At 37.1% G+C, this 10,297-nt stretch overlaps 1 protein-coding gene across 1 annotated transcript in view; it reads right to left on the bottom strand.

Moving 5' to 3' along the window:
- Positions 1-945: 945 nt before the first annotated feature.
- rasef (RAS and EF-hand domain containing) overlaps positions 946-10,297 on the bottom strand; it is an 18,330-nt gene continuing 8,978 nt past the window's right edge. The window contains exons 7-17 of the mRNA XM_056377252.1: positions 8,257-8,325; positions 7,998-8,064; positions 7,601-7,689; positions 6,608-6,902; positions 5,803-5,943; positions 4,826-4,976; positions 4,620-4,701; positions 4,234-4,348; positions 3,583-3,690; positions 3,314-3,390; positions 946-2,606 (exon numbers count right to left, since the gene is read on the bottom strand). Coding sequence (XP_056233227.1) covers positions 2,504-2,606; positions 3,314-3,390; positions 3,583-3,690; positions 4,234-4,348; positions 4,620-4,701; positions 4,826-4,976; positions 5,803-5,943; positions 6,608-6,902; positions 7,601-7,689; positions 7,998-8,064; positions 8,257-8,325 — 1,297 coding nt within the window. The 3' untranslated portion in view covers positions 946-2,503. The remainder of the gene's footprint in view (positions 2,607-3,313; positions 3,391-3,582; positions 3,691-4,233; positions 4,349-4,619; positions 4,702-4,825; positions 4,977-5,802; positions 5,944-6,607; positions 6,903-7,600; positions 7,690-7,997; positions 8,065-8,256; positions 8,326-10,297) is intronic.

The following is a 10,297-nucleotide window of genomic DNA, read 5'->3' as shown; positions in this document are numbered from 1 at the left end:
ATACTAAGGCATAAAAAGTCAAAGTATAGTAAGGCATAAAAAGTCATAAAAACGTCATAGTATACTGAGGCATAAAAAGTCATAAAAACGTTATAGTATACTAAGCCATAAAAAGTCATAAAAACGTCATAGTATACTAAGGCATAAAAAAGTCACAGTATAGTAAGGCATAAAAAGTCATAGTATAATATGTCACAAAACCTCATAGTATAGTAAGGCATAAAAAGTCATAAGAAATATAATAGTATAGCACGACATAAAAAGTCATATTATAGTAAGGCATAAAAAGTCATATTATAGTAAGGCATAAAAAGTCATAAAAATGTCACAGTATAGTAAGGAATAAAAAATCATAAAAACGTCATAGTATAGTAAGACATAAAAAAGACATAATATAGCAAGGAATAAAAAAACATAAAAACTACATAGTATTGTAATGCATAAAAAGTCATAGAAACGTCATAGTATAATAAGGCTCCAAAAACGTTACCAAAACAACAAAGTATATTATGTCATTAAAATGTCACCAAAACCACATAGTATTTTAAGGCATAAAAAGCATCATTAAAACATCATGGTATGCTAAGGCATAATAAACATCATAAATATATAATAATATAGTAATTCCTACAAAAGTAACAGTATAGTAAGTCATACAAAAGTCATTGTATAGTAATGCATAAGAAGTCATAGTGTAGTAAGGCATAAAAATGTCATAGTATAGTAATGCATAAAAAGTCATAGTACAGTAAGGCATTAACATGTCATTTTATAGTACAACATTAAAACATCATAGTATATTAAAGTATTAAGAAGTCATAATATAGTAATGCATATTAAAAGTCATAGTATAGTAAGGTATTAAAACATTTTGTATAATAAGACTTTAATGTGGTTGTCAGGTTGTCAGTGTTGAGTTACAAAAAAGGTTACCCAAATCATTGCCTCATTTCATTCACTTTATTTTCATGTACAGTATCACATATATGTATATATATACCACATACAGTAACTATGCAACACCACTTTTTTCAGCTCTCATCTCTGCATCAATTCAAAATCTAAACTGATGAGGCTGATATTAAATTTGTTATTTAATATATTATTTGTTTGGAAATTCAATAAAGTAAGTTGGAGAAGAGAAACTGTCAGACACAGCCCACCAATTCCAATTTAAGGTCTGTGGGGAGGCATTTCAAATGCTGTTTGAAACTCCAACAAGCATTTCATCTGAAGCATACTGACTTTATACACTTCCCCTGGGCAGCTTGATAATATGGGTAATATGGCATTATTATAAAGAAATAACAATAAGACAGACTGTATAACATCAGTAGTGACAATTTGGCAAGCTGACATGTACACATTTAAACAGAAATGCATACGTGTACTGTAACAAAGGGATAAACATAAGGGCTCTGCTTCCTGCCATCTCTCTCTTTTATGCTTACCTAATTTTCATAACTCATACCAGATGATACAGTGACAGCCATTATTTAAAGCATTTGTGCAAATTGAAAATGATCTGCTATATCAGGTTCAAAAAAATAAAATCTATAACACAAAGTCATCCACGGTGGGAAGAATTGTAACACTGTGGGTAATATAATAAAGATGATGAGTTGTTACATTAGCATAAAGTCTCATACAATTAAACACTGCACCAAGTTTCATCATATAGGAACAAAGACGAGGCTGAGCATTTCTTGCTTCAACTTTTTCCATAATTCTCAGTGTCTCCATGTCGGCATCCGATGCAGTTCACTTGCAATAAAGTCTGAGGTTTCAACTTCAGTTTCCTCCCAGCCTACCAACATGCTGCAGATGTCACTTCAAACCATCTTCACTTACACTGATGATAACTGAGCTCAGAAGTATTTAGATAAGTGCCACAGTTAACAGCATAACCAGATAAGAATCTATTCTTATTTCTCTTGTTTGTCACTATAACCATAAGCTCTATCACATGCAGTTATTTGTCAGCATCACATACTGTCACTTCAAAAATATGCTCATATGTTCAGCTTCACTTTCAGATCACTCTCACACATTTTAATTCACAGCTGTTTTTCTCTTTTCATGACCATGCCAGTCTGGGATAACTGTACAATTCATATCACATATGTGGAAGGAACTTATACAAATATGTGTGATAGCATAATAAAAAAAATTAACATAACTGTCACATGGCAAGAAAGTTTACACTGACTTAAACATTCTCAAATTCATAAAATACAGAACAGTAAATCATCCAGCTGTGGCTGAAATGCAGCTCAGTACATTATGTTTAAATAACCCTGAATAACAATGAAAATTTAAAGTAATGTGAAGTTGTGGATATTTGTGATCCCACATCACTTGTTTGCTCACTTAGGTCATACGTTAAATTTTTGTGGTTTCACAATGATGATTTGTTCCCATTGCAGTAGTTTTTCCTTCTTGTTCCACCTATACTGAGTTCACATTAAGTCAGATGTCCAGGCCCAGAGCTGATGAGTTTTGATCAGGTGCAGCAGAAGAAGTTTGGTTTCCTCCTGGGAGCATCCAAGCTGGGCAGCGACTGATAACGATTCTTTTCATCAAAGGTATCCTGCTCTCTTACTTGCCTGTGGAGAGAAAAGAAACACAATAGATTCACACTTAAGCATTTTATAGTGTTGTTATATGCTTTCTTGCTGCCAATCACTTGTCCTCGTCAACCACCTGATCTTATTAGAGCCACAGTGACAGGTTTCAGCTGGGCAGAACTTACAGTTTACAGGTCTCGAGCAAAGTAAGGCTGGAGGAGAACTTATAAACATGCATATTTCTACTTTCTTTCCTGTTGTTGTGTGTTTCTGTTCCACATAGACACACCTCTTGCATCTTCCAGTGGATACCCACATATGCGCATGTGTCTTGGAATTTCCCCTACTAAGCTCATCCTTGACTAGAACTCTGGATTTGGACAGTTTATGATTTCGCTACATCTTTATCGATAAGTTAAAGTTAAAAGTGTCCCCAGATGTCCACTATCACCCATAACAGCGGCGAAACAATAACCTATTGCATAACACTGTGACTGTCTTTATGACCCGAACTCTGGGAAAGTGAGTGAGGCCTAGAAAAACATAACATTAGAAGTAAGATAAACTGCTTCACATGCACCAGCTATTATTACACCTGTCTTCTGTGATGTAAAACTCTAAAAGCTCCTCAGTGTTTTCAAGACTAACTCATGAAGATAATTTGCCTTCAAAACATTGGAAACATTGTTAAACATCAACTGCTGGTTTTGGTTTGTACATTCAGCTGACTGAAATAGTTGTCTCACCTGGCCAGGTGCAGCACAGCCTCAAGGATGTTATCTCCATCTTTGGCGCTAGTTTCACAGAACAGAGTGTTGTATGTCTGTTGGGTAAAGACAGGAAATCATGAATCCTTAATCACAAATTAAGGGTTATGAGTTGGATTTACATTTGGATTAAAAAAGAATAAGAGTTGGGTGTGGATATGTACCAGGTGTTACAAATGTTCAGTTATGTGGTCATTGAAATGTCTTTATGATTATAGCAAGATAAGTGGGTGTTTATTTGTAATTACCATGGCCAGTTTTTCTCCATAGCTGGTAGGAACGCAGTTAACTCCATCTTGTCTAAGATCACACTTATTACCCACGAGCATGATGGGAATATCCTCGTGCGATAAATCCTGCCATGTGACAAAAAAAACAATCAAACAAAAAAAAAAAGATTAGGTGAAAACAGCAGTTCATGAATATGATACACTGCTGTATTGGACATATTCTGCAGGATGGTGATTATAGATTCTATGTACTGCATAAAGTAAAAAAAACAAAAAAACAATTAAAGACAAGAGCTATTGGTTTGACATTAAGCACCACAGTGTATACACAGTGCAACACATACTGTACTGCATGCAGAAATTTTAACACGTCCACAACATGACTGCAGTATATGCTTTACACCAACACTTACACATCTGCTGCATGTAAAAAGAGAGAAACAAGCAAGATGACTTAGTTTGATATTCACATTAACATGTGACAACACTTTTAACTTCTCCAGTGTCTTATAATAAAACACATGCTGCCAAAACAAATTGGTATTACAGAAAGATGAATGAATATCACCTTCACTTTATTCTGCAGAAGTCTGTAATTCCTTTTGCTAACTACTGTAATACAGATGGTGTCAGCCAGTAATGTTTTTGTAGAGGAAAGTTGTGCATTACCTCAATCATGTCCACCCACTCTCTAACATTAAGGAAGCTCTTTTCACAGGTGACATCGTAAAGCAGCAACACTCCGTCCGCCCGGCGGAAATAAGACTTTGCAATACTGCGAAACCTGAGGATAAGTTCAAGATACACACAAACCTTTATTTTTTCAATTTAGAAAGAAGATTAATTGTTTGTTGTGATAGGATAAATACAATATGTCCACTTATGCCCTGTTGTGTGTGCATAATAGTAAATTAATAAGCTTCATTTACATGTCTTAGAAACACATACCAGATAAAACAATACAATTTTAGCTTTACAAAGAAATCAATGAAAAATTCATCTCTCTCTTCTGTTTGTAAATATCCACACATACACACACCCACACAAACACACACCTTTCCTGTCCTGCAGTGTCCCATAGTTGTAGTAAAACAGGCTCTCCATCTACGATTACTGTCTTCATCTGGAAATCCACTCCTGAACACACAAAGAAGTCACAATCAAACATGTCACATTACTAAACTGGTAAAAAAAAAAGAAAAAGGAGTTCGTTAGATTAACTAAAGATTATAAAAAGCTGGCTTTAATTCATCCAACTCACCCAGAGTAGCGCTGGAGTTGAGTTTGAATTCGTTCTTGCAGAAGCGCAACAGGAAGCTGGACTTTCCCACCGCAGCATCTCCAGCCAACACGATCCTGAAGGCCTTCTCTGATGTCATGTAGCCCAGGTCAATGCTATTCTTGCGCTCCTTCTAGAGAGGGGACAGAGAGGCAGAATGAAGATAAGGGAGAGTGAGGCACTCATGCAGCACTGATACGATAGATTACTGCATTCGTATTCTGCACATTTATTTCAAGTTAAATTCATTCAGTCTTTGACATTGACCACTTTATAATTGCTTCTTCTTTTTATTCATATCTCTCTTCATCATCAGCTCTATTCGGAGATGATGCGGGATTTATGTCTCACTACAGGTCAAGAAAGGTTAAAAATGAAATAAAACAGACACTAAAGCCCCGGCAGCAGCAACAGCAGCAGCAGCAGCCAGAGACTGAAATGTGCACCATTAGCAAAGAACATACACATAAAGTTGTAAAGTCAGTCCCGAGGAAGGCGATGAAAGGATGAAAGGCAATGAAATCAATGAAAATCTTAATTTGTTGTAATGTGTTGTAATGTAAAGGTCCCCACATCCCAAAATGTATTTTCTAGTTCACTGTTGATTGGGGTTGACATTCATCCTGTCTTCATCCTCCTTCGCAAATTTCATGAAAATCTGACCATTAGTTCAAAATACATATTGGAAATTTGGACATGACAGTTGCAAAAGTTCAGGAAAATCAACTAAATCATAAAGAATAGTATCTATAAATAATAATGTCAAGTCTCACCATTAACTGTCAAGACATTTTGCACTGGAGCTTGGAAATAACAGAAAAAAATAATTTCTCAACAATGCATGTGGCGTCTTCCTCCACTTGTCCTTCCTCAGTCAAGCTATGCATAACACATATCTCTCTTTTTCATCTGCCACTAGATAATCTCCAACTCTTTCTTTTCCTTCGTCTCTCTCTTACCTTCATAGTGCTGGCACTGAGGGGTTTTCGTTTTGTCGGGGTTGGTGTTGTGGTGACACTAATGGATTCAGACGGCTTCCAGTCCAAAACTGAGCTGCTGTCCGACCCAAACGCCGACTCACCATCCTGTGTCTCCGCTGGCTATGATGTAGGCAAACATTAACATAACAGTAAAGCCAAAAATCTACTCAGACACAGAGTTCACATTATCACTCAGACTTCTTCGCAAAATTACAACCTTTAGAGTCGCCGTGGACATGAGCAAGTTGTTGAAAGCTAGAAACGAGAGCCCTGTTATACAAAAGAAGTTATTATCTAGTGGTAAAGACTCACTTGACCATATAAAAGTATGTGCAGCTGTATGAAATATTCTTCATATGTTTGTTTCACTCCTCTAGCGGCAGGTGCTGATGGCATGGCAATGTTAGTCTGATGGTCGGTCAGTCAAACACTTTGGTCCTGGCAGAAATATCTAAACAACTATTGGACGAATAAGCATAGATGTTAATAGTCCCCAGAGGATAAATCCTACTGACGATGGTGATACTCTGACTTTTCCCCTAGTGTCACCTTGAGGTAAAATTTTCTGGTTTTGAGTGAAACATTTCATCAGCAACTGGATGGATTGCCACGGAATGTCCCCTGATGTTTCATTTGGCACCATCATCAAGTCAAAATTTCAATTTGTTTTTATTTATACCCAAACGCCTGCAAAACTAATTGCATTCCCCTCAGCCTCTATATATATGCTTATATATGTGCATGTACAGGTATGTCTATTTGTTTGACTTTCTTATTGTCTCACCTCAGTGTCAGAATTTTCTCCCATCATGCTATCATTGTTGTCATCCTCCCTTTTTTTCTCCTCTTTCTCTTCCTCCTCTTCTTCTTGACCTTTGACCTCCTGCTCGGAGTCGTAGCCTCCATGGGAACCCCTGAGTGTGGACAGGCCGCTGTCCATGTAGATCTCAGGCAGGCTGTCCTCCTCACACTCACTGCTGAGTCTGCGCCTCAGGCCTGGGTCACACATGGCCAGGGCCATGGTGTCACCGCTGGGCCGTTTGGTGAACGGAGGTAAATCGTCCATACCATGGCAGAACCTGAGGAAGAGGTCAGGAAATAGTTTGTGAGATACTGTACAACACAAAGCCTCTGTTGTCTATTTGTGGGGGAGATTTGTTTGACCAAATTACAAAAAAACAAACTGTCATACTTGTGCAGTAGTTTTGTTTTCATCATTACACACTATTAATTCATTCACTATAAAAGAAAAGACAATTGTTCCCCTTCAACTAAAGATGCAAAAACCTGCTTAACATACAGTAATCTGTAATAACTGGGTGGCTGCACATCCTCATATGGTTCAGCTTGTGAGCTCTTCAGCTTGGACAGCACCTTAAATAAATATCTCACAGCATATTCAACATTTACTTAGCTGCTGTGTAAAGAGACAGTTGTGTGTTTTAGGAGGGAAAAAAAGCCTTAAATTCCAAGGAAAAGCATCTTGACTGAATCCCATTTGTACTGAAGGTGCAAGTCGCTCAAAACCCTGCAGCTGCTGAACAGTTAATCATCCTAAATCTAGTACTTAACAATAAACTTCTGCTCTTGGTGCAACTGAAAATAATACTTAAAACATAAATGTAAGTGCTCAGTAATACAGACTCCGTCCATTAGGAACAATTAAACTGATAATTAAGAAAATATAATAGTGTATCATAGTATATCACTTCACTACTTACATACTATCAATAGAGCAGTGATAGCCTCAATCACCTGCATTGTTTGTTGGTCTTACCTGTTCATGAAGGTGTATGGCGATCCGTGGCAGATGCTTTTACTTCTGCCTCTGTTCTTCATATCTGCTGGTGATTCACTGGTGCCGGACTGTAACACACAACCAGTAAAAATTAGTTTTCCAGTGTTTCTGTTTGTGTTTCATGACACAGAGTCATACTGTCATTGTTTTGCTAAATATTGTCACTCAAGATACAGTGTTCTGATAATACAACATTTTCGTTTGAAATGTTACTGTTAAACATCTGTCGGTCCCATGAATCATTATCCAGTGTTTAAATTATATAAATAGGTTGAAGTCCACCACCCCAACTTCAGCCTCTTGTAATTGTAAAACTGAACTACTTTTTGAAGTTTGATTATTTATTTATTTATTTTTATTAACTGTGCAGCTTTACTCTTGTGATCCTCTCCAGAGTGGCCCTCAGGCCATCGTTGGTGTCATGGAGCTTCCTGTTGGCTGTCCTATCAACACACACAGAAAAATAAACAATATCATTACTTTGTATTCTGGAATCTGTTTCTTATGTGTAATTTCCTTTCATTTTTGAAATCTAAGGGTGCAGTAAGATATCTCTCCATCTCTATTGAAAAAACCTCAATAGCCAATGTGTGTGTGTGTGTGTGTGTGTGTGTGTGTGTTACTGTCTAACTTACTGCAGAATATCAATCTGACTCTCCAGGATGTCTCTCTCATCAGTGAAATGTTTCACAAGCTCCTCGTCTCTGCAGCAAAACACATTCATAAACACACTTATTCAATTTGAATATAAATATGAAATTAAAGGCATCTGTTAATCAACTAAAGTTATGCCTAAATTCCTGCACAGAACGGAGCACTACACTACAAAAACACAGTTGGTCAGTGAATACAGTGATTAGGTTAAAATTTGTACGTTTGAACTGATGAATAAAAGATGACACTTAAAACAGACAAAGTTAAGAAATTGACTCAATATTCATCATTTTGTGCCACAAATCTCTGTCAGAGTCTTCGGTCAAAATATGAACTTTTAGTGAATAATTAGCCTTTATGAAAATATTTCTCAGAATAGTGATAACAGCAGACAATAAGTATACTGCATAGTCTTGGGAAGATCGTAATGCTCCCTGTGTATCATTGTGGTTTAAAGAATTGTTCCTGCATTCCTACTGAAAAATTATGTATAACTTATAGAAACCCCTGTTGAATTTTATCTTGTTTGGAGTAACCTGCAAGATCTCATGGAAACAGCTGATCCAGTTGCTGAAAGGATATATTGAAAAAAAACTATATCAAATCCTTTGTTTGTTTAATATGAATTATTGTTAAAGGTAGAGTAAGCGTTTGTAATATTATACAGTTTTTAAAAAAAAAAAATCAAATTCAGTTAATATCTCCTCATATCTCCACCTGTCCGTTCTGTGTGTGTTTGTGCTGAAAAAAAAATCAGGTGTTCCTACACAGCCCTGGTCCTCGTGCACAGGACAAGGGAAAGAAAGATAAAAGAGGGGAGATGGGCGACAGGGGGCAATGGGAGCAAAAGAGGGTAAATCTGGCAGACACTAATGAAAAGCACCAATTTAAGGATTAACAGGGGAAGGAGAGGGAGCTTTGTACCGCTCTGTCGCTGCCTACCTGTATGGAGATTTGAATGGAATTGATTGGGAGATTGCAGACATTCAACATTTATACTATCCAAACAAATAAATTCTGTAGTCTTTACTCTGCTGTGTTTATGACGCTGTTTGTGTGCATGTCATTTGTTTGATGAGGTTTTAAATTATAAGGTTTGTTTTGCTTCAGCCAGAGTATCCACTTCCACTCCATATAAGACGCTCTGGATTCAACCACAGTGTCGGTGCTTTGGAGATGCACGTATATGAATGTAAACCTGAGAACTGTTTTCCTTTTTTTCATATCTGGTACAGCAATAGATTCACTTGGTTACTGAAAGACATTACACCTAATTTATGCATAACCCTAACAGAAAATGTCAACATGATGAGAAGGTCCTAGCAGGAGGAGTGTTAGCCTGCTGGTGGCTCTGTTGCTAAGTGACTCTTCTGAATACATTATTGTGTGTGTGATGTTGCTCCAGGATATCCTGTTTCAGCTGTGACAAAACGAAAACATCCCAAGGGAATGAACGGGTCGGAGGGGGGCGTATTCTCTCTCTCAGGCATCTCTCTGTCTCTCTCAGTATGTCTCTGTCCCTGTGCAACAAAATCTCTCAACAGCCGGGTTGTTTGTTCAGGGCCCAGATTGATATACTTGACTCTTCTAAAACAAATGCATTTTAAATTAAAAATAGGTTTGAAATGTATGTAAATTTAAGTGTGGTGGAAAACACAGTGCAAATATTCATTATTCTTAAGTTCACATTCATCAAAAAACCTGCTCTACAACTTCATGTTTCCAGTAATTCTAGGTTTACACTTTCAAAGGTTTCAGTGAAAGTGAAGTGTTGTGTGTTTGTGTGTGTAATGAGAGGGAGATGGTGTGTAGAGTGCGCGTCTCATGTAACAATCCTCGTTCCTTCTCCTTGTATGATCAGGACAGACAGCTACAGAAAAATCAGACTAATAAAACATGAGGCTGAGGTCTGTTAGACAGCACTGCACCTTGCGGAAACTCGCAGCAGGATTTAGGATAAATCCAGTCAGATACCCCGAAAGTGATCTGAAAAATGATCTAAACAACATAAACATACACACA

Source organism: Seriola aureovittata, chromosome 5, assembly GCF_021018895.1.
Source record: "Seriola aureovittata isolate HTS-2021-v1 ecotype China chromosome 5, ASM2101889v1, whole genome shotgun sequence".
In the NCBI taxonomy this organism is placed as follows: domain Eukaryota; kingdom Metazoa; phylum Chordata; class Actinopteri; order Carangiformes; family Carangidae; genus Seriola; species Seriola aureovittata.
This window is presented reverse-complemented; position numbering and strand designations above follow the sequence as displayed.